The sequence below is a fragment of the Pocillopora verrucosa genome, chromosome 5 (assembly GCF_036669915.1).
Source record: "Pocillopora verrucosa isolate sample1 chromosome 5, ASM3666991v2, whole genome shotgun sequence".
In the NCBI taxonomy this organism is placed as follows: Eukaryota; Metazoa; Cnidaria; class Anthozoa; order Scleractinia; family Pocilloporidae; genus Pocillopora; species Pocillopora verrucosa.
Genome location: NC_089316.1, coordinates 27,524,466 through 27,548,330, shown reverse-complemented (window position 1 = coordinate 27,548,330; position 23,865 = coordinate 27,524,466). Strand labels below are relative to the sequence as shown.

The 23,865-nt window shown below is 37.6% G+C and overlaps 3 protein-coding genes across 4 annotated transcripts; 2 read left to right on the top strand and 1 right to left on the bottom strand.

Moving 5' to 3' along the window:
- Positions 1-2,819: 2,819 nt before the first annotated feature.
- Positions 2,820-10,814, top strand: LOC131777484 (uncharacterized). The gene is made up of 8 exons (XM_059093790.2): positions 2,820-3,172; positions 4,232-4,364; positions 5,241-5,313; positions 5,601-5,655; positions 6,147-6,225; positions 6,665-6,838; positions 8,031-8,108; positions 8,913-10,814. The coding sequence occupies exons 1-8, from the start codon at positions 3,044-3,046 to the stop codon at positions 8,993-8,995; spliced, it is 804 nt and encodes a 267-aa protein (XP_058949773.2). The 5' UTR covers positions 2,820-3,043; the 3' UTR covers positions 8,996-10,814.
- Positions 10,815-11,154: 340 nt separating this feature from the next.
- Positions 11,155-13,108, top strand: LOC131777488 (alpha-1B adrenergic receptor). The gene has a single exon (XM_059093795.2). The coding sequence runs from the start codon at positions 11,242-11,244 to the stop codon at positions 12,307-12,309; it is 1,068 nt and encodes a 355-aa protein (XP_058949778.2). The 5' UTR covers positions 11,155-11,241; the 3' UTR covers positions 12,310-13,108.
- Positions 13,109-14,028: 920 nt separating this feature from the next.
- Positions 14,029-23,848, bottom strand: LOC131777467 (V-type proton ATPase subunit H-like). 2 transcript variants are annotated; one of them, XM_059093772.2, is made up of 19 exons: positions 23,769-23,848; positions 23,327-23,405; positions 22,153-22,234; positions 21,164-21,263; positions 20,964-21,053; positions 20,326-20,369; positions 20,155-20,224; positions 19,767-19,871; positions 19,299-19,396; positions 18,657-18,767; positions 18,315-18,402; positions 17,736-17,807; positions 17,120-17,167; positions 16,013-16,065; positions 15,851-15,929; positions 15,568-15,614; positions 15,220-15,321; positions 14,851-14,964; positions 14,029-14,425 (listed from the first exon to the last, which is right to left on the bottom strand). In XM_059093772.2, exons 2-19 carry the CDS (start codon positions 23,394-23,396, stop codon positions 14,392-14,394), a joined length of 1,407 nt encoding a protein of 468 aa, XP_058949755.2. In that variant the 5' UTR covers positions 23,397-23,405; positions 23,769-23,848; the 3' UTR covers positions 14,029-14,391. The 2 variants fall into 2 exon arrangements, with proteins under 2 accessions (XP_058949755.2, XP_066023168.1); XM_066167071.1 differs by lacking the exon at positions 23,769-23,848 and adding an exon at positions 23,559-23,653.
- Between the last annotated feature and the right edge of the window lie 17 nt (positions 23,849-23,865).

Sequence of the window (23,865 nt, the reverse complement as noted above, 5' to 3'; positions counted from 1 at the left end):
GGAAACGTTCAGGACACACAATGTCCTAGGAGACATCTATGGCAGTGAACGATAGCCATAATCGTGATGTCTGTGTATTCCCAGAGTTTTCTTATTTGGTGCATGCATTTTCTATCAGGGAAACCTATTCTTAGTGGGTATAAATTCAATACTTCTGAATCTGTCAAGAGCTCACGTTTTTGTATTTAAATCTTCATGGCAAGGATCTATCCTTTAGCAAATGCATGGAGGTAAATCAGTACCTCTTAATTAAATCCGATCGAGCGGAAAAAGCGAGGTTCCGTAACTTATAATTTAAGAACAGGCCTGGAAAACGAGGTTAGTAAGATATTTTTTATCTCTCTGGGTTTAAGTAGAGGAGGAGTATTTCAATTCGAACAAAGTCTTTAATTCAGCGGGCGTACCGTGAGATACGTACTGTCAAATTGACCGAGAATAGCACACGTACTAACTGAGAGATGTAATTGCAATTAACGAAATAAACGAGTTTGTAATCATACAGACACTCCTAACCAAGAGAAGCCCATCTTTCTTAGATGGAAGTACAACTGAGTGTCTGATAAAGGCGATCTGAATTGAATATTCTTCTTTAAATTGATAGTCTCCTTCAAAGCAATTCTTGTGAATGTCACACAACAATTCACTAAACGAGTTTCTGCTTGCGTGACATCAGGATCAATACATATTACAATACACTTTATTATTACGGCCCCCCCCCTATACGAGGCTATTCTGTCGTGATACAATAATATTTATATAATAAATTACAATGAGTAAAAGAATGTTTAGATGTGTTGCAAAGAAAAAAGACACAAAAAATTATAGTAATAATAATAATAATTAACATAATTTCGTATAAAGGTTAAAAGATCCATTTAAGAAGAGTTTCTGATAAAATGGGCCACTTTCCTTTCTAAACTTAAAATATCGTTTGTGCTTCAAATGTTTCCTGGAAGGAGGTTATATTCGCGAAATGCGAAAGAGTGTTGGCCAGTTGATAATCTGCATTTAGGTAGGTTTAACTGAGACATATTTCTAGTGTTGCGTCCCGACACTAAATCTGTCATGAAATAAATAAAAAAGATAAGGTGGTGCCTGCTTTGTTCTACACTTATGGACCATGGTAACGGTATTTAAAAAAAAACAAAAAAAGCAGTGCATATAGTTATTATTATTTCACTTGCATTTAAAATTGCCTGTGTGGCCTTGTCAAAATGGTGAGTACATTAGAATTTTCGATCAAAAGTGTGTCTAACAGTACTTATCTTCAGCAATATTTCCGCATAGCGCCGTACTAACAAACATTATATATGTAAACAGGCCTTTGTCGAAAGGTGGCAAAGTGCGAAGTAGTAGGTTACCTTTGAGACTTCTGGCTTTGTTATTAAGGGGTTCCAGAACATACGGCACCGAAGCATCCACTAAAACAATCACAGCAAGTAAAATCCGTTTTCTCGACTTAACTTTGCAAAAGAATCAACTTCAGGAGTTCTTCGGGCTTTCGATTCCCAGAAAGGAAACGGAAGTAAGTGTGCACTTCGAGAATGAGAGGGGAGGGGAGGGGTCGTCTTCTTTATCGCTCTAGTAAGTAACCGCTGAATCAGATATTATAAGCACCACTATTGGGCGACAGCGAATGTGGGTTTTATTTTCTCTGCGGCTAAGAAAGGGAGTTATCGAATATTTTTGTTTCAACACCGAGAATATTCTTCCGCTCAGGGGAGGTTTTCTGTTTAAAGACAAGCAAAAATGTATTTTTAAAAGGAGGACGAACTCAAGCGAGTAAAACGCCTTAACAGCGGCGAACCACATCACTTTATCGCGAGATAGATAATTTAACGTCCATTTTCCATTACAACGAAACATGCGCATCTTTTGAAAAATTCACAGTTTTTAATATTATAATACAACAGAAAGAATTTGTGTAGAAAAAAAACATCAGTGATATTTTATCGTTTCGGTCGAACCTAAATTTCCACCTATCAAGAAACTTTTGAAAATCTTTCGATTTAGCCTTTGCTGCCAATCTTCTTTCCTCCCAATGTATATCGATACGCTCTGGTCTTTTGTAACCTGGATGAGCTTGGCGTAACAGGATTTTGTGCAATAGCCTCCTTTTGAAATGTTGAAGGTATCGTGGTGTTCATTCTCCATACCTAATAGGACATGTAAAGAGTTCACTTGGGAGATCATTAAATGTCCTTATTTTAATTTTCATACACGGCTAATGGCCGTGGTTTTCAGACGAGAAGTTGCAGAAGCGCCTCGGACAATAGATCCGTCGAAGCTGTCTCGAAACGAATTTTTAGTGTTCCGTGCATCACCTGATGCATATGAAAGCACGTTTCCGATGAAAAGCTGGTTAAGTAACTTAATTATACGAGATCAAAGTGCCTTTATAACGAGAAAGTTGTTTTGGCGGAGATCTTCTGAGTGTCTAACTGAAAGACGATATCATTTGCTCACTTAAAACCATTCATGACTTGGTCGACTCTAAGAAGAGAATTTGCATTTTGTGACAGAGAGCGGTAGGGGAAGTTCATTGTGTCTTGGGAATAAGATAAAACATTGAAAAATAAAACAAAGAAAAGAAAACTTTTCTTTCATAGTTTTTCTTTTGTTTCTTTGCTTAGTGCCTGTAAAGAACAGCGAATCATGGTCTAAAAAGAGACACCGATCAGTCTCTCCTCCCTCCCCTCTATGCCTCCATTTCTCATTCCTTTTTTTTTCAAAGTTAATTCCCTTAGCGAGTAAACGCTGACTTAGATATCGCGGGCACCGTGCCTTAGCGTACGCCTCTGTTGTGCTTACCTGCATGTAGCAAACAGTTCCTTGATTTACTCTTTACCCTGTAGTCTTAACATGTTAGCTGAATTAAAAATATATACATGTAGGTTATCAACGTCGTTCAACTGTTAGATTTTGTCGACAATTTCCGAGGACCGCCCGACTCGGAAACTGGTTTTTAGTACTCCTCGGTTGTGCTTCACGTCGCCACCTTACAAGTGCCCATGCTTCCTTCTAAACAACAGTGCTGGTCATCATGGGTCCACGATACAGAAATCAGGGATCAAACCGTCTCACAAAGGCCGCGCAAGGCGATGGTAAAAAGATCAAACATAATAAATCCCTTAAAAATAAGGTCAGGGACGTACAGAGACTGCTTAAAAAGGTGAGACAACTCGAATATTCGAACAAATACATTCTAGCTGTTATTTGCAGCGTGTTCATTAATTTGTTCGTCAGCTGTTTGAGGTAGTTTTGTTCAGCAGAGTTCAGCCTTAAGAGAAATCGCTAAGCCTTAATTTTCCACAGAGGGCCCTGGAAAAAAAAAGAGAGAAACTAAAAGCTCGTTGCAGTTACGTTCTGTCTTCTGTACTGTTCCAGTGATCTTGTTTCTTCTCGTACATTAAGTTAGTGCCTTATATCACGAGATTGTAAGATGAATTGAGACGCAAAAAAAGCTCACGGTCGCTGCAGTCACAGCAGTAAACTTGTATGCTTCATCATTCTCCATACTGTTCACCATGCATTCGACAAGGAGGTTTGACAAGTACTGGCAAGTTTAATGATCATTTTCTTAATTCCCATGACTGAAATGTTTGATTCATAAGTGATGCAGTAAGGGGAAATAAGACATCAAAATCCACAGCTACAACACAAGGCGTGCAAACACCTTTTGCCTACAATTACATAGGACATTTATATTTGTCAGTTTTACCGTTTTCTATCAAAGCCCAAAGTTTTTCAACTCCCTGGCTTTTGAGATTACTGCCTTTTTATCTCTCCCATCCTTCAAGAAAAAAACCAAAAATATGTATTCTCAACAACTACCAATTCCATTGAAGAAGTGTACAATGGTTTCCGTGTTTACATAGCCTGATGTAAACTCGCTGGAGGTTGGGAGAACACGAGATAGGTGTAGGAAACCATGACGCGAAGCAGAGGGGTTTCCAGCTTATCGAGTGTTCTCCCAACCTCCCAAGTGTTTACATCAGGCTATGTAAACACGGAAACCATTTTACATTTCTTTTATAAAATAACTAAAGAAAGAGGAACGAAAACCATGTTTACATACGCTCATGTAAAATGGTTTTATGGCCAATCAGAGTGCGCATACTATTTGAATTTTTTTATAATGTAGACTATTGTATTGCTTCACATTGAAAGAAAAGTCTTATTTGAATGAAAAAGTTTTTAAAATTTAATTTGGTGTTTCCAATTTTTTTAGAGTGATCTTCCAGCAACAGTGAGAGTTGTTCAGGAGCGCATGCTTGATGTCATCAAAGAGACAATTAAAGATAAAGCAAAGGAAGACAAACAGAGAAGGATTGAGAAAAGATCTAAAAAAGTCAAATTCTTTGGTTGGTGATTCTGACACCTTTATTGTATGTAAATTTGAGGTTTAGCTGCATAATGAAGTAAATTTTGAGAAAAAATCATGAGGAGAAAAGAAAATACATTATTTTGCACAAACCAAAGGAAAAAAAAGTGTGTGCTTGAGCCAAGGAGGAGCTTATGCAGTTTCTGTAGCATCAAAAGATCAATATCAGTATCTGGGCAACTGCCCACCTACCCCTCCCCTAACTCAACAACAGTCAATTGATAACAAGTTAGGGTTAATGTTGGGTTAGGGTAGGGGTAGGTGGGCAGTTGCCCAGATACTGATATTGATCTGTATGAAGAGACTAGAAGTATCACTACTCCCCCCTGGATGGGATGCTGGTCCATTGCAAGGTTTTCCCTCAGCATTTCACCAGACTTATCTGATAGTCGGCTGGTACCCATATATACTCCTGGGTGAGGAGAGGAAATGTCAAAGCAAATTATTTTGCTTCAGGGACACAACAGAATGACCTGGTCAGTGCTCACCCTGGAGTCCAGCACACTAACTTTAAGGCCCCTGCATCTCCCTCCAAACAGAAACCAATTCAAGTAGAAGTCTTTATTTATTTTAACATCACAGATATAAGTTGCCACCCTTTCTATCCATGAATAAAGGGGGTCTAAAGAAACTCTGGTGTTGTGTCAGTGGGTGAGTATAGCAGGTAATTTAGTGTTAACAACTGAGTTGAATTTTAAAGCCAATTTTTTTTTTCAATTCAGTTGGTAACACTTCATTACTCTCTATCCATGGTTTACACTTTGTATCCAAATTAAGTAAAAGATCCTACTAGTAATATTTTTGTTTTCAGATTAAAAAAAATTAAATTTTTTCTTGTTTTTTCTTTCTCTTTCAGAGAAAAAAAAGATCTTTAGAAGGTTCAAATCCTGTATGAAAGAGCTCAGTGATGCAGAGGATATTGAAACAAGGTTAGTCAGAGCAAATGGCAAAGGAACAACACTCAAAAAGTCAGCTTTGAAACTCTTTACAGTGGCCAATTTATATTAACAACTCCATTGATAATACCAAAGTACCCTGTTATACACAGTAACACATTACTCCACTGTTCACTTCAGAATTAAGACACAATGATAAAAAAGAAATGCCTATGTATTTCAAAAGTAAGAGGTGAAGAATTTATTACAACTCTGTTCTATGCATTAACGTAGGTTTTTTGCAAAATATAAATGTTTTTATTTGATCTAAATTTTTGTAGAAATTCTGCACTGAAAGAACTTGAGGAGATCAAGCAGCAGTGGAATTATGTTCAAGTAAGCAAAGGGTGGTGTCTGATAAAATTTGTCTAAAAAATGTTTTAATTTTGTCTTAGTTTCCTCTTGAATTGGTTTTGTTTTTGGCAGTGTTAAATTTGAGTTCAGGAGTTAAGCACCTGGTGTAACCTATGACTCCCAAGAGTACCTAGAATAATTGTTTGTGTATACCACACAGAAATCGAAAAAAATCAGTTTATTTCCATCAATATACCAAAGAATGGTCAGAAATTATTAATAAATTTGGCTGTTTGAAGGTGAACAATACATGCCAATCACTTCTCAACCAGCCAATCAATGTGGATAAAAAAACACTATACACCTGTGTGGTATATAGGTAACATTGTCTTTTCTTGGGGGCTGTCCAAGATCATGTTACCATCATGTTAATGAACCACATTTCAGTGTCATTTTTTCTTCATGTCAAAGTGGTGTTATTGTAATTTGAAAATAATCTTTTGCTCAATTAACACTGTTTTATCTTCTTGTAGCATTTTCCAGAAAACACAAAGTATATTTCATTATTTCCGCTGACATCCCATACTAATGCAGAAATTGTTGCAAAACAAGGTACAGTTATCTATGATTTAGTTACATATTGGGATAATGTTTACTATATCAGTGTGGAAAAAGCTGCAGAAAAATCCTGGAATTTATATATTCAAAAGAATACATTTCCCTCTGGAACAAACATGAACCTAGCTCATAAGAATGACTTTGGCAAAACCAGCCCAGAATTATCACAACAACCAATCAGATTAAGGGAAAATATCACAAGGTGCCAATGAGAATGTAAATTAACAACAAGCAAATTGCTTGGAACACAGAAAAACACAAGAGAGTGTTTTAGTTTTGTATCTCTTCAGTTGAGAGAGGGGCACAATTTTTATGTACAAACCACTGAGCAGAGTAAAGTAAAACAAGTGCTATCATAGCTTTTTTTACCCTGATTCAAGTTTATCCACATAAAATTCAACCTAAGTTGATTTTATTTTTATGCAATTTGCAGAAAAAATCCAGGAAACTATTGCAAAGAAGGTGGAAGCTGGTGAGTTGGTGGATGCATCCAGTACAATTTGGAAAATGGGCAAAGCATCTCAAAGAGCAAAAAAGGAAAAACCTAATGTGGTATTGAGTGATGAAGAATTTGGACGAGCTGCTACAAAAAGAGGCAGTGAAGATGGTGAGATACAATTTGTTGTGTTAATAATGATGGTTGCCATGGGAGATGTGGAGCTCCTTTAATTATGGACCCTAAGCAGTCAGGACAGTGATGCTAAGGAAAATGTTGAATCAAGAAATGAACTTTCATTTTTGTGTGGAATTTCGGCAATGGCTCCATGAGGTCATCCTCTATACCAGTGCCAGACCTCATTGGGATAGAGGGGGTTAGTTTCTGCAGAAACTGTGGTGCTGTGTCGGTGGGAGAGTATAACAGGGTAATTTAGCATTATCAACTGAGTTGATTTGGTAAATTAGCCACCATAAAGAGTTTAAAAGCGGACGTTTCGAGCATCAGTCCTTTGTCAATTGCTTTGATGAAGGGCTAATGCTCGAAACGTCAGCTTTTAAACTCTTTATGGTGGCCAATTTACGTAATCAACTCAGTTGATAATACTTAACCCTTTAACTCCCATGCGTGACCAAGAGAGAATTTCTCCTTACTATATCTATACAATATCAACCAGATAAGTGGTGAGAATAAAGAAAAATATCAATTTGAGGATATCAGGTTGATCCAATACTAAATTCTCTAAACTAACATTATAAGAATTGTATGGTTGACGGTGAGGAGAATTACAAATTTGATTTGGGAGTTAAAGGTTTAATCACCCTCTCATCAGGGTAGGCAGTGTTGAGTTCAAAACGCAACTGCCAATAGATGCATTTAGTATTAAACTGCGCATGCAGAGCCACTACTCTGCACATTGCAAATTTAAAACGACTGGCAAGAGTAGAAGCGCAAGTCTCCACTTTTATCTTGATTATTCCCAGGTTTCTTAACTTCTGTGAGCACTTTGTATATATTTAGTTGGAAAACCCTTAAACCTACAAAACCTCCCAAGCAAGGATATTTTATACTCAAGCGCTCTCCCACTAAACTATCTACAATTCTGGGTGGAGAGGGGCATGGTGAGAGCTTAGTGTCTTGTCACCAAGACACAACACAATGACTTGGGCAGTTTTCGAATCCAGACCTCTGCATCTGCGGTTCAGCGCGTTGACCACTAAATGTTTTGGCAAATGTGATGAAACATACTGATATGGTGAATGTTTGTGCGTGTTCTTTTAGAATAGATACTGAGTTCTTTCCTAAGGGAAGAGCGTTTTCGGAAACCATTTTTAATAATTTTTCTGCTTGTCATGTTTGATAGAGTCTGGAGATCAGGAACTACCGCTAAAAGTCAACCATGAAGAGGATGACTTCTTTATGGATTCAAGTCCAAGCCCAGGTAAGTAATGAAGATGTAGTAGCGGCGGTGGCAAAACGATATGGAGGTTTGGGTCGGGTCGAAAAAAAGAGGAGAGAAATATGGGTCCGTTGGGTTCCTTAACCGACTCGTCCTAAGCCTCCCTCCTTCCTTCGAACCGACCCAAACCTCTCGCTTTTTTTCGCTCTGCCGCTATTACAGTGCACAGTTTGACTAACGGAACGACTGGGACAGGCTCGGTTATCACTGGTTGTAGAATCACGCGTGAAAAATTGGAAGAGAAAAAAATTAATGTAATTTGTGCGATATTCACACGCATATTTTGTGCGTGCAGATATCCTTCCATTCCTCAGAACTGGTCTGTTGACTGTGTTGTCCATAAATAGAACGGATAAGCTCTGAAAACTCACGGGACTAGTTATGGGCTGAACTGGTACTGGAATTCACGTGGACTACTTGTGAAACACGCGAGAGTTTTCGGCGCCAAATGCCTAGTCTAGAAGGACCACTAGTGAAATTAATTTTGACTGTAAAAGCATGCAAGACTATGCAACTTACACGCACTACCTCGCGAGGACTACTCGCAAAATTTGCCAGAGTCTTAGTCGTTGTATGCTGCAGACAGTGGTGGTAACGATTCCCATTCGTTTTGACTCTGGTAACACGCGAGGCAGCGTAACTTGCACGCGTGTCTACGCGAGGAGTACACTTCACCGGTTTGGGCAAGTTTTTTTAACTCCGGCCAAACAAGCTCTCTCAGTACAATTAGGCTCAGAAATTATGGCGTATGTTGTCTTACCATTGTTTCTTTTTATCTTTATGCAGTAAAAAAAGAGGTGAAAAAGGAGAAGAAGAAGAAGTCGTCAAAGAAACTAAAAAGATCCCAGTTTAAAATCGAGAAGAAATAATTTTTTTTCTCAAACCGCTGCTCATTTCTAAGAGGATGTCTTTCAGGTACATACTGCAGCTAATGTTTTCGTAAAATTATTGTTAAAAAAAGAAAAAGAGAACTGATTACAAAATCAGAGATAGTATTGAATTAAGTCAGCTTAAATATATTTTCGTATGTTTCCTCAGAAGTAGTAAAGCGTTAATAGTGTGAGTTTATTTATTAATGACATCGATGTTGTCGAAATTTCCAAAAATATTTATTAAAACCTCAACTACACTTTTGTTGGTAAGAAATATATCCTATTTTCCTTCACATTGTATGTGAAATAAAGTAAACGACATTTTCGGTACGTGACGTGAATTTTTTTTCATTGAGAAGCTACAAAGAGGTAATACCTGTTTTCATAACCATTACGGTTTCTTCAAATGTGATTGGTGAATTAGCTGCTTTATTTTCCACTAATCATTCTGTAGAGTTGTAATCGGACGGTGTAAAGGGACAGTTGGCTGTAATGGGACACCTGTCATCGTACTGTTGAAGCAGCTAACCGTACTTAGTCCACTCAGCTAAATCCGCTAATCTCAGAATTTATCACAGTAACCATGGCAAGAACCACTTATCCTTAAAAAAAAACTGTGTAATTTCCAAAATTGAAGAATTTTTTACTATAGACATCGTCTCTTCTGGAGATGTTTATCCTAAATGTATTTTTTTTATAGGAAATTGCAACGGTTATGATTAATTGGCGACTGGACTTCGTGTCGTCCAATTGGGTTTGTAATCATACCCGTGATTGACAAATCACTCGTATGATTACAGACCGAATAGGACTCTACTCAGTCCTATACCATTATCAATACACATTATTGATTAGTTCCAAATTATTAACAGAATTTTGAAATAATATAACTTTGGCAGAAAATAAATTTAGTGAATAGGAAATTGCGTTGGGTTTTCTCTACTTCAAAATGTGATTGGTCCGGTAAACTCGCGCCACTTTTTCAACCAATCACATTGAAAGCTAAAACCAATCATCGCGACTTGGTCACCCGCGTCTTCCCGCGCTTCGAGCAGTTGCGTTGCTTTTACTTCATTGGCTGCATGTGGTTTTTCTTCTTTGCTCTGATTGGTTGTGGTGACTTCTTTTGTTTTGGTTTTACGACAGCTGATTGACATACGCTATAACAAGGCGTACATCAACAATATTGGATCATTTGCATTTCGTTCAAACGTCGCTGCCTAAAATGGCTTAACTGTAATGAGCTTATTTGTATTGTAACTAGTTAATATCAGTCTTAACGCCCGCAGATCGAGTTTATTCAAACAAAACACTAAATCACATTTTCACTTTATCGCATAATCTGCTCTTGACGTCAAATAGAAGTGTTTTTACACTGAGTTTAAAATGCATGAGGTGATGTTTTATATACTGCTAACAATGGAAACGAACAACTCCATAAACAGTCTATTATTTAAGAAGGACTACACTTCAGAATATTACGTCATGTAACGGTTACGCTTTGCTTCAGCGGAAGCGCTTTCAGCTACAATAACACTCCACTGAATTTGCTACTAATTTATTTTTCGAATGGCAAGATATGACAGTCTTACAGTCTAGTTTTAATTAAAAGTATTCTATGCATTGTCTCTAAGGCTTCCTGGCGTATTCTCTACAAAGAAATTGGCAACCGGAATATAACACCTTTTTCATTTTGCGTACAGCGTTCCGTGTTCGTTCTCAAATACAATCACTTTGCGATGGCACTCAAATGATTAAAAAAAAGCAAATGGAAAACCGGAGAAACAAAACAAAACAGAAGGGTTTTATGCACGACATAGAAATATTTGTGTTACAATAACAATGATTAAACGGAAAGAAAACGTTAAGGGGTTGCGTGGTATTCACATTATTTTGTGAGCTGTTCTTTACTTTTCAAGCAATAATTTTATGAACTTAGCTTGAATGTAAGCTATTTCAGAGACGGAAATATAAAATATTAACGGAGTGTTTCAGTTTCCATAACGATGATTTATTTAGCTAGCGTTGGCTAGCAGGTGTTTATTGAGCTAAATTGATGCATGGAAATTACCAAAATGAAAATTGTTTTACATTTATTTTTTCCTTTGTTTCTTTGTTACCTGTGATTCGTCAGTTGCAAATAGGTTTCTTGTCAGGTCGGAGCACTGACGCTTAAACTAGGAGGAAAAAAAAGGGCGAACTGATTAGAAATCTTTTAGAAGGAGGTTATTTAACCTGCTAAGATGTTAAACGGGAAAACAACTGCTGCTGAAAAGGACGGAACTGTAAAAGTTGTTATTCAGATGATCGTGTTTACCTTCATTATAATTGCTACATTTGTAGGCAACGGTTTAATCTGTATTTCGGTGGTGAAATTCCGCCATCTGAGAACAAACACGAATTTCATCTTGCTTAGCTTGGCGCTGACTGATTTGACAATGGTAACAATAATGATTCTTAACGCTACAACCACCGCTATCGGAAAGTGGATTTTTGGCGAGTTTTGCTGTCGTGCGATCGCCTCTGTTGGTCTCACGTTGTCGTTTATTTCAATTCTTCATATGTGTTTGCTGAGCGTTGATCGCTATATCGCCATCCAGAAACCACTTCGTTATCAATTTATAGTTACAAGAAGAAGAGTGATAACAATTTTGTTGCTAATTTGGGTGTCAGTGAGTGTCACTCTGAACATACCACTAGCTGACTTCGAGTTCCGCGCAGACACTTATGGGTGCACAAGTGACTCCAACCGTGACTCCAGTGAAGATTCCGTGTATATTTTCTTCCTTGTGGGACTATTTATCATTTTTCCATTTGGAATAATTTTCTTCTCCAACGTTGTTGTCTTTAAAACCGCCTTCACACAAGCAAGGCAGCTGAGCAGAGTTGAACGAAGCCTGCGCGAATCATCCGCAAACATGTGTGAAGAAAGCGAGCCACAACACTCAACGAGAACTGTCGAAACACACTCTTTGAAGCGGGAAATAAAATCAGCCGGGACTTTCGCCTTGGTTGTTGGAATATTTCTGCTCTGTTATACGCCATTTTACACGGCTGGAACATACAGAAAAATTGCTGGACCTCTGAAGGTTCCTCGTAATGTGCTAGTAACGACAATGTGGGTTGGGTTTGCCAATTCGTTTTGCAACCCAATTGTCTATGGATTGAGGTATTCACCATTTCGGAAGGCCTTCAAAAAATTATGCCCCTTAAAATCAAAAGGGAATAGGAAAAGAAATTACTGTTATAATTCTTCAAGTGATCGGTGCGATCGATTTGGAACGGTTTTGTCAACTAGTTCTGCTCTGTAATTTTAAATTCTCTGTCGAGTCGTAAAATAGCTGTTTTTCTCTTTTTTAAGGTTCGATTTAGATCTCGCATTTTCTCAAGTAGCAGGTGCAAGGTCAGAATTTGTTTCGTTTATTAGTAAGTCTCAAGTTGACAACGTCAAAATGAAAACAAAACTATTTTATCTACAATGACAAAACGTTAAGCTGGTAGAGTAGGAAGTAACAGGCTTGTATCTTGTACACAAAAAATCGTTTCTTGTACCTTGAATTTAAAAGAGCTAACAGCAAATAATTTCATTGTAAAATTGATATTCTGTACGTATTAATTTAGTTTGTAAAATGTAGATCGGTTGCGGTCTCGATTAAGAAAGATTATTGCCAAGTAATTTGAATTTGAATCAATGCGAAATGTATTTATTCTAAGCTTCTTACATCTGACAGCTGTTTCATCGTCAACTCTTATTACAGTGCTGACAAAATGCCGTTTTTTACAGTTTATTTATTTGATACTGGGCGGTCAGTCTGACCACGTAGTGTTAGGGAAATTTTTCCTGGAAAAACTCAAGCAAGCTGAATAAAGTTATAAACGAGGAGACGGCTTTTAAGCTCGTCACAGCATGGGAAGAATCATATGACGTCATTACAAGACAGCTGAGCATCAGACAATATACATTCATGAAAAAAGGGTCGCTATTCAAGTGAAAAACAGCAAGGAGCTGAATATATTTTATCAGTTCAAGCTGTGAAAGTGCATTTACTGAAAACATTCATTGAAGAATTACTCAAAAAGTAAATGATTTTCATGTATGTTTTCAATTCACGAAAGTCAATTTGCATAATTATTTGGGCGAAAACTATTCAATGGAAACTAACTTATGAGCAAATTATTATTTTTCTGAGTTTCAATGCCTCGCGTTAAATAATTGATATTCTGAAATGGGAGTGAAATGGGGAAAAGACATGCTAAGCTATGGTGGATTAAAAATATTTTCTATAATCCTTGTGGTCGCAAGCCATCTGATTTTAGAACTCTTTCGATCGTAAAATTACCGAGCAAAAAATTGTTTTGGTAAGAAATAATTTAAAACATAAATTTAATTATTAACGAGTTGACGATTTCTGAATTCAGCTAACGACCTTTTGTTGACATTGCAAGATAATTATCTCAATCAAACAGAATGTGTGAACATCACTTGTTCTGTTTTTCGTCGAGAATTAATCGAAAAAATACAAACAAGGGGAACATCTCAATAGAATCTTCCCTTGACGAGTTCCTCGGTCCACTACAATTAGCCACGCACATACGCTTAGATCACACGTAAACTGCAGGCGCTTCCAAGATGGAATGACCGTGAGCGCCTAGGTGAAATAGGAAAATTGGCCCCAGTCGCACGCGCATGTGGGTAATTCGCGCGAGGCTCTGGTGATCAGAATTTATCACAAAAAAATCCAAAAAATGCCTGGACTTCATGAACTCGACCTAGAGTTCCTCGAACACGTTGAAACATTTCGCGCGTGTTCCATTCAACAATCAAGAGCTTCTTTGATTCGTGCATTGTCGTGACCTTAATGTTTTATTCAGGGTGATATTGTAAGGCGAAATTAGATGCTAGTCACGTAGGGAAGTGAAAGGTTTGGGCCCACACTGTCCTTCGGGTTCCCGTTCAAATTATATCGACATAATTTTTCTTCATTATTCAGTTTGCAACCTTCCCAAATGAACGTGGAAATTTCCAACAATTTGTAAAATCCAAAAGAAACGTTTATTATATCGCATTCGTTCATATTCAATATTCATAGGTTATTCGTACATCTTTGAAACAGACACCAGGTCTGCCAAATCAAAGAGGTTTCACCCTCGCATACACTCAGAGTCGATGAACTGAGCTAAGAGCAAAGTGAAGTCAATCGATAATAACTCGTCAATCATCGACATTTCGCAGCTTTGACGAGTATTTCTTCGGCCTCTATCGGCTCATTGTGACTTTTTTCCAAGAAGGAGACTCTAAAATTAGTCCCGCTACAACTCAATTGACAATATTCAGATAAAATTCACAATACTTGTCTCCTTTTTCAGCTGCATACTTATTTAAATTATTTTCTTTAGGAAGCCTTCAACTGCTTTCCGAGATACTCCCTAAGGGAAGAGAAACACCGTTAGTACTGAAAGACTAGTTGCAAGATTTTCACCTTTTATTTTACTAGCGTCATGTTCTCTCGCGGTTTCGACCAGTTATGAACGCACAGCAATATTTCAATGCGTGTTTCACTAGTGGATGTAAGTTTTCCACCGCACCATCACTGGTACAGCCGAACCTCGTTCTACTGCATTACCCGCTTACACAAACTTCAGCCTCATGTCACAACGTTTTCTTGTTCAGTTTTGTCTTGGTAATTTTTTTTTTTTTAAAGTCAATGACAAAATCTTCAGCAAAAATTTTTTTCCTGTCAAACTGCGAAACAAAACCTCGGTTCTTGTACGTTTCCCGTTATTTGGAGCCTCAAGGATTGATCACATTGACAGAAGAAACAATCAGAAAGATGAATCATCTCAGAACTCACCAGTTGTGAACCATGAGTTTCTGTACAGCAAGTAGAGCTTCCTTGCGAACATTAGGGTCATTATGGGTCATCATCTTCATCACCATCACTTTACACCCAAGATTCTCCAGTACGCTAGAAATAAAACAAGTAGTCACCCATCAGCTACAACAAACCATGTGACAGGCGTTCCTTGTAGGTCGAAGGAGACTGGGACTAGAGACAATTCACCTGTTTCCGCGCATTACCTCCAAAATATGCCTTTAACTGGTCATTACAATCTGAGACAAATCTTTTCCTTTCTTACAAGAGCTGACGAACGGAATATCTTTTCCTACATTCTCCGAAAAGCCGTCGGATGGAGAAATGAAAATCGGATAACGAACTTACTGTTTTCCACGTGGGTAATGCCGGACGTACTCTCCAGTATCGTGAGCCGCCACTGCTAAAATAGTTGGATCAGCGGACTTCTCCAATAACTTAGTCAGGATTCTTGAAAAAAATATCAGAGCAAATACATAAGTTCATAACTCTTCTCCACCAGCGACTAGTAACCTTTGCACGCTGGTGACTATAGAAGGTTTCGTGGTAATATCTTGATAACACGGAGCAACAGTACCTAAGATACTACACCCTGCTGCACAGGTTCTCATTTCACCATACAACACTTTTTGCTTCCACGGGCACACCTCACACAGGGATGTTCTGAGATCTATGATAGATATGTTGTAAACTTACTTCAACAGTTCGTAGTTCTTTTCGTTTAGACGTTGAGCGTTTTCTCTCTGCAAAAAAAAAAAACAATAATTTTAATAGATACTTGGTGCGCGTGACCAAAAAGACTGTTCCTAGAAACGTGCTGCTCTAAAATATTGTCGTTAATGAGAAATATAATCTTGATCATAACGGAATCAGAGAGGAAAAGCTAGGAAAAATATATAAAGTATTAAAATCAAGCCAAGTGAAAAACATGAAACTGTTATAGCCATCTTCAATTACTAGGAAATGAAAAGTAAGTTACCCAGAACTTCTCAGATTTGTGTACTGGACTCCACTCCAGTCTCCCTGATCTAACTTCAGCAGCGTATTCATCAAAGGTACTGGGTCGAGAGAGAAAAAAAAAAGAGATCTGTTCAAAAACCAGAGCAAAATGTAATGATCTTGACAAGCGAATGATTCTTACCTCAAATCTTGTACACGTTCATTTAGTTTTTCATACACAAACTCCACATCTTCCTGAAGAGTAATAAGAAATACGACGTGAAATCCCAAGATCTGATTGTAAATTCTCCCATCTTCCCATTGGAAGTTCGTAGGGCTGAGTCGTAATTTAATTTCATGAAAAGCGGTAAATCTGGCAACCCACTGCTTCCAATATGTGAGGGGTTGTTGGTTAATAATGAATCAAAATACAATGTAAGGCACCAGCTTCAACACAAGGTTATTGTTAATACTAATAGGTTTGTAACGTTTCGTTATGCACATAGTATTGTTAATTAGGGTGTTGCGCTGTACCTGTAATCCAGCCTTGTGGCTGCAATTGGTATTAATAAACAAACTACAACTACATCTAGCTGCGAGGTATTTCCTTGTAAATTAGTTACAAGAATCTGGTGTTGGATCAAGTGAACAACCTTAACCTGATAAGTTCGAGTATTCTCATTACCTGTTGGGTAGTTAATGAATGGATATTATAAGGAGAAGTTGCATGTTAATCACATCTGGGAGTTTAACAAAACCTTTTTGAGGACGGGAATTACATATAATTATACAGCTCAATTCCGGCGGAAGTAAATTTTCTCTCAAATCTTTCCGAAGCTTACAATGTAACAATTACCAAAATTGATGAGATTTGGACCTACAATGGCTGAGCGATCAACCAAACGGATGCGATGCTGGCTGAGATTTCCAAAATTCCTTCTCGTATAGGGTCAACTGCAATCACCTTAACCACCATCGCTTCCGCGGTAACTCAAAACTGGTGGACACTTTTAATCTAATCTGTTTCTGAATTTTGTTCTGGATTTATGCATCTGAGAGTAAACTCCGGTTACCTCACCCGAACACTTCCTGCTGATTCTCGCCTATTTACCCAATCTCAAATAATTTCGTAAGCCTCTACCTTCTAAGATCTCTTGGCAATTCTTCCTAATAACTACCATACATTTCCAATAAAATCCTCTAACTAGCAAGTTTGCACATCTGCATCAACTCTTTGTTGAATTTTACATAAACATTGTTAAGGGATGTTACCGTTTAAACACTTCTAAAACTTAAGTGAACCACACACCTTTATGTCTTCATCGACCCAAGTTTTGCCATTCAACACTGAAAGAACCTAAAAAAAGGGACACGAGTTTGTATATAAATATATATATATTTAAGATTCGTACGCTTCAGAACATTTACTTATCTCTAACTGGAATGCCTGCCAATCTCGTTTGTCTGTTCATAAGCACTGTTCATTTTAGAAGAAGAAAAGAAAAGAAGAAGCCCAGCGAAAAAGCGGAAGAAAATACATTACTTCCTTTCTTACGGCACGATAAACATTTCTTTCATTCCTAGTTTTAGATTATCTATAGTAGCCTCATTACGCGCTAATTTACAAGCAAATTTCATCTAATTCTCCTGAGACACTTTGACTATTTTTCCGTTTTTTAACAAGTCATTGTTTTGGCTCAATTTTCGATTTCAACCAGATGTAACTTATTGTTTACAACGACAAATCTGGGAAATCTAGTTAGTAATGGATTCGTTTGTAAACGTCTTCGGGTCTTAGAAGAGTTTCAATGTTAGAAAAGAGAAGGACTGAGGTTGAAATACTCGTTTCCTTGAAAAATAAAAAATTAATAAATAAAGATAGAGTAGCGAAAAAAAAAAAAAAACTTCAAAGTTTGTCAGCTTACAGGAAGAAGCTTGCATTGAATCATGGACAATGCTGCTTCGTTCTTCTTCTCCTCTGGTTTCTCCAACAAATTCTGAAAAAAGAGAAAGTTTTCCTGTTAGATTTAACACTCTATGATGCATGTACACGACAAACAAAGTTATTTCATCTGAAATTCAGGCATCTCCCGCTTCAAAATAAGGTGCTGGACAGAAGTTGTCTTCTCCGTTTTTAGGCGAGTGGGGGCGCGTGTGAGACGCGCGTGTGAGACGCGCGTGTGAGACGCGCGTGAGAGGCGCGCGTGAGAGGCGCGCGTGAGAGGCGCGCGTGAGAGGCGCGCGTGAGAGGCGCGCGTGAGAGGCGCACGTGAGAGGCGCGTGTGGAGAGTACACGAAAGGCAAGTCAGGCGCCAGTGAAGGAGTGGCAATTCCTCCCATGCTCCCCCACTCGCGCATTCGCCTCTCACGCTCTCTTCGCGCTTTTCGCAAACTTTCCTCGCGCTTGCCTCCGCTCGCCTGAAACACAAAAAAAACCGACGTCTCCTCCGCAGTATCCAACAAAGAAATGAACCGTACTCGAAAACCGTCTTCACTAAACTTACCCTTAGCGCAGCAATAATAATCCGTGTCACTTTCTCTTTGCCTGATTCTCTCAAAATGTCGGCCAGCACACGAATAACAGCACTATTTCTGTAAAAGAAAATGATCATATCATCACGACAAGTTGTAGTTCAGTGAGTGAAAGATTTACCTTTATTATCGCATGAGAATAACTAAAGAGGAAGGGGTCCACAGGTATTGGTGAACTCTGGTTTTAGGACATGGAATTTCTTGGCATCCTCCAAAATTCCAAAGACGTGCTTGTGTGCTACCCTTCCTGTTAAAAAAATCTACCTTTGCTTCAGTGTTAAAACAAAAAATGTTAAGTTTTACATGTTCATTACCCAATCATACGCTCCACAATCCTTGGATCAAACGACAACAGCCAGAGAACAAAAATGAGCTGGTACTGAAGCTGGAAACCAATATTAGGGGCCACAAGAGCAGACACAACACTGAAGGAAACAGATAAAAAAAACATCAAATAGATGACTTGAAAATTAACCAAGACTGCAAATCAACTAACCCTTTAACTCCTAAGATCTAATTGTTGATTCTTCCCTCAAGCTCCTGCGTATTTCTTTGTAAATTAGTAACGAGAATTTGGTGTTGGATCAAAATAACAACTACTGTCCGATACATTTGAGTTTTCTCACTACCCGTTTGCTGAATAATGTTTGGATATTATAAGGAGAAGTTTAATGTTAATCACCTGTGGGAGTTAAAGGGTTAAAGATGCTCTAAGAATAAGCCTTTGAAAGAATTACATCTGATTACATTTAATTCAGGTTAACTTCCTCCCCCTTCCTCCCCCTCCCTCCCCCCTCCCTCAGGATTATAACTGGTTACAGGGAAATAGTTGGGGGGAATCTGAAAAAAATTCTGGGGGTTGAGTGGAACATGCAGTATGCTTCACTTTGATTCAGTTGAGCATCCTGTGTAAAAGGGGCTTGAGGTAATTCTGTTATATTTCTGTTTAAACACACCTTTGAATGCCATCTGCCTTGAAGAACGCTTGTCTGTATACATGATGTCTCAACATCAGCTGAAGACACTGAGCTACACTATGATGGTACCCATTTCCCTGAAAAACGAAAAAAATTATTTTCAGACACATTGATGTGACAGTAACTGAGTGAATAGTGTTTTATTAACAGCGTATCCCTTCGTGTTGCTCTTCATTTACGGCAAACCATTCAGCCTGATAAAAAATAATTCAAGGTTACAGCAATGCGTTTACCCTTTACACCCTAACATCAATATGCATATTCTCCATACTGTTCTCTATACATTTCCCAAGGTTCTGACAAGGAGAATTTGTTTAACAATCAAGAGCTTCTTCAGTTAGTGATCAATTCCTTTATTCTCATGATCTTAATGGTTGATTCAGGAGTGATGTTGTAAGGAGAAATCAGATGCTGATCACTCTTGGGGTTAAAGGGTCAATTACTTACTGCTGATGCCAGGCCATTTTTCATCCAAGACAGGAAGTAATTTAGGTCAGAATCTGGCAACAAAACTTTTCCCCAGGAAGCCAACTTAGCTATAATAATACCTGTCTGAAAAAAATATAATTAAAAACAATTATTTTACATACAGCGGTGATGAAAAATAATTATTAAAATAAATATCATTTCTCCCTGAGAGGAACTTTAAGGACAACTATTTCATGGCGCATAATATTTGTAGGGTTGACAGCTCCAGATTTCCTGAAGAAGACTTGCAGTTTGTGGTCAAAACTGCACAAGCCACATGCAAAGTTACTACACTGTACATCTGGAGACAAGCGAGAAGGGGAATGTTGATCATCTGAGAGTGATACGGTGAAAGCCCAGCTGTTACCTGATGAACAATAAATTGATCCTCCCTGTTGAGAAATTTCAGAAATGAAGCCCACACATTGACATTTGCCCTGTGTAACAAACATGAAAAAACATTCATCATTCATAACTCTGAAGGCAAACTCAGGTAAAATGAGGGGCACACAAAAATCAATACCAAATGCAAATTTACCTTTCACCAAATTCATGAAATATAGATGCTCTGCTTCTTTCCTCCTGAAAGTGGAAGAATTCACAAATTCATCTTTTTGAACTAAAACTAATGTTATAAAAGAAGGAAAAAATATAAGATAATTTTTGTAATTTCTTTCACACTCTTTGGGAAGTCATCTTCATTTTTACCTCTTAATTTTAATCATGAAGCTCCCAAGATCTCATAGTTAATTCTCCCCTCCAGCTGCTACACATTTCCTTGTAAATTAGTTACGAGAATTTGGTGTCTGATCAAGATTAAAAACTTCTATCTGACAAGTTCAAGTTTTCTCATTCCCTGTTTGCTGGATATTGTAAGGAGAAGGTAATTGCTACAGTGCATAGAAAACAACTGGTTTAAAAGTAATTATAAATCAAATTTGATTTGAAATATTTTGTAAATTGATTTGAAATATTTGTAAATTTACTGTCCATCTATAAATGTTCTTTTTCATTTCACGTTCATCAACTAAAGCGACAAAAATTAATAAACTATTGTGCTTCACTGGACTTCATCATCAAACAGACAAGGGACTGCTTTCATTGGTCAAAAACTCAACACCTGTTTCAGCCTCACTCAATTTGCTGTTATGGCAAAATATAAATTGAAATACTTACAGTCAGCATATCATCAATTAGAACAAGTATATATCTGATTGTCTTGTCCCGTGACAGTCGAGCAAGCAATGACAAACAGCTCTTGGCAAACTGAAGAAGAAATATGCCGTGCCAATCAAGTCCATTGAAGAGAACAGTTTGAAGCAGTTCTCAAGAAATAAAGTTTGAAAGTGTTTTGTCCACTTTTCACGTTTTCATACCTGATCTCCCTTCTCCTCGAGAATTTTTCCTCTTTCTTCAACTCCCATGCAGTCATAATCAGCAATCATTTCATAATCCTCCGGGTTTATCATTTGGCTCCTTATGAAATTAACAGGTAATCCAGTTAGAAATAACATCATATAATAACTAAAAGACATTAGCAGGGATGTAGATAATAGCAGGAGGCTGGGAAAATTACCCAGCTGTGAACGTGATTTTTCTGGCTGTGAAGCACCACTTCCTTATCCAAAATGTTTTTAAATGTTGTCAGAAGATTGTTATTTATTTATTTCATTTGCTTACACCTTCAAGGTATAGCGTGCCAAAGGCATGTAAGAGTGGGCCTTCAGCCCAAATACCTGCCTATCATTGCAAGATTCCCGCCTGTTAAAAACTTTAGCTACATCCCTGCATTATTAATATACATGCCAGTAGTAATTTTGACACTGAAATCATTTTGAACCCATTTCCCTCTGTTTGCAAAGCAAAAATGGACAAAAGTTCAAATTGTTGTTAGAACAGATCATCTAAATCATCTGTACTTACCCTATTTATAGGTGCACAATTTTACTCTCACTGCGCACCTGCAAATCACTAAAACTAATGGTACCTTTTATAATGGAATATTTTCACAAAAATATCCTGTTGGAAAATTGACATTTTTGCATTCTTAAGTTGGCAGTGTGTCTGGGTGGGTTGTGTAGCTGAATAACTACAATGTTTTGTCATTCCTGTGGATCATTATTGTCTTGTCTGTCATTACTTTTAAAACTATCGATGTGGTTATCAGCATCATCAATAATTGTCTTAGAAACACCATCAATCATCACCAAATGTTACAATCTTAGTAGGAAAAGTTGAAATTCTTGTTTAGGACTCAACTACTTAGAATGATAATATTTTGCATGCCAAGCTATGGAAAAATTCAATTTTTCTCTAATTTGTTACAGAGCTAAGGTCTCCTGATGAGAAAGGGCATGGAACTTACTGAACATAAGTCTGCCAGTTGACTTTCTGTTTCCTAACTTCTTCACTCTCAACTGATAACAATCCAAATGGCATAACAATGGCTGCAAAAGATACAAAGATATGGATGGAGCAGGTAAGGGTAAGTGGCTCTCACAGCCAGTAACTGTGACTATTATCTCTTGATAGAGTAATTTTCAATTGAGTATTAAAAGTTATTTCAGAATGTTTTGATTTTGCCTTACTTTTCTATGTAATTGGTCCAAAAAACTCAAAGTACCCTCCCTGCCAATCAAGTTCAAACTAATAGGGACCTTACACAGTCAGGATAGTTATGTCTTGAGAGATGTCATTTAAAAAATTAATTTATATTTCAGCTGGAATTTCACAAGTGGCTTGAGGTGTTTACAGTCTCTTAACCCTTTAACTCCCATGAGTGACCAAGACAGAATTTCTCCTCACAATATCATTGCAATATTAACCAGATAAGTGACGAGAAAATAGAAAAATATCAATTTGGGGATGATTAGTTGATCCAATACCAAATTCTCTGAAATAACATTCTAAGAATTGTATGGTTGACAGTAAAGAGAATTACAAATTTGATCTGGGAGTTAAAAGGTTAAAGTGTCACATCTCAACTTCAGCATATTGTATCTAAGCTGGATTGAGTTCCAAATGGAAAGTTAAACAATTTGCTGTCATGGTTTCCTTTCTCAGACCAGCAAATTCTGGTGATTTTAATGTATTTTGGAGAGGACAGTTAAGTATTGTACAAAGTTTTAAAATGCACATGTATGCTGAGCCATTGTTTAGCCATGTCCTCTGAGCCATTGCAGTTGTGGTTTGCTTCAGGTCCCTCCTATCAATTTTGAACTCGTCACTAGCACTTTCTCTCTTCATGATCATTATTCAATTTTTACTTTCAAACAAGTCTTCATTTTCTCCTCAAGTTATTTTCTTGACACTTTTCAGTTTGTTCCAAACATTTTAGTACCCCAGTTATAATTACCTCCCACTGGGTGATTACAGCAAGATATGTTGCAATCCTCAACCAATCAGAGTGTAAGAATATCTGTGATCACCTGAGCAATGGTACTAGAAGCTTAGTACCTGATACGTACACAAATAAATTTAAACAGCGCCAAATAGATAGACAAATAAATAAATAGGATAGATAAACGAATAAACTTTACCTGAGGAAAGATTTGGATCTTCCACGCCCTTGTCTGTGGCAATATCTGTGAAGCTCTCGTAACCGGCCATAGTTTGAAACTGAAGGAAAACAGATAAAAATAACGCAAAATCAGCTGTTTCGACAAGACACTGTTTTATGATTTCCGACACAAATTGACAAAGCTGATACTACCACGTACAGCGTACTTTAACTGACTGAAAATAAAGACTCGAGTAATCATTAAGGTTCACCTCAAATGTATAATGGATTTTCCAAACGGAAGTACTGTTACATCTTTCATGAGGGATTTTTCGACAAATACTGTATCTGGTAAATTAAATATAATCACTAACAAATTAAAGATCCTCTCCTATTTTCCCCGACATGAACTGAGTGAGCCTTCTAGAAAGTAAGAAGAAGTCTAAAAACACATAGACTAGAATATGATGTAAAGGAATTACCGGCTAAATATCGGCGAATACAAACTTGTTATGAAGATCGAACCTCCATCACCCAGATTCATGTGACCTGGCCAGTGAGACCCGCGAGAGACTGGCA

Excerpts from the sequence above, each read along its gene's own strand:
- LOC131777488 (XM_059093795.2), top strand. The coding sequence starts at position 11,242 with ATGTTAAACGGGAAAACAACTGCTGCTGAAAAGGACGGAACTGTAAAA.
- LOC131777484 (XM_059093790.2), top strand. The coding sequence starts at position 3,044 with ATGGGTCCACGATACAGAAATCAGGGATCAAACCGTCTCACAAAGGCC. Across the intron at positions 6,226-6,664 it reads AGAAATTGTTGCAAAACAAG|AAAAAATCCAGGAAACTATT; the intron begins GTACAGTTATCT and ends TGCAATTTGCAG. Across the intron at positions 8,109-8,912 it reads GGATTCAAGTCCAAGCCCAG|TAAAAAAAGAGGTGAAAAAG; the intron begins GTAAGTAATGAA and ends ATCTTTATGCAG.
- LOC131777467 (XM_059093772.2), bottom strand. The coding sequence starts at position 23,396 with ATGGCCGGTTACGAGAGCTTCACAGATATTGCCACAGACAAGGGCGTG. Across the intron at positions 20,225-20,325 it reads TTTCATGAATTTGGTGAAAG|GGCAAATGTCAATGTGTGGG; the intron begins GTAAATTTGCAT and ends TTTGTTACACAG. Across the intron at positions 15,322-15,567 it reads AAGAACTACGAACTGTTGAA|AATCCTGACTAAGTTATTGG; the intron begins GTAAGTTTACAA and ends ATTTTTTTCAAG.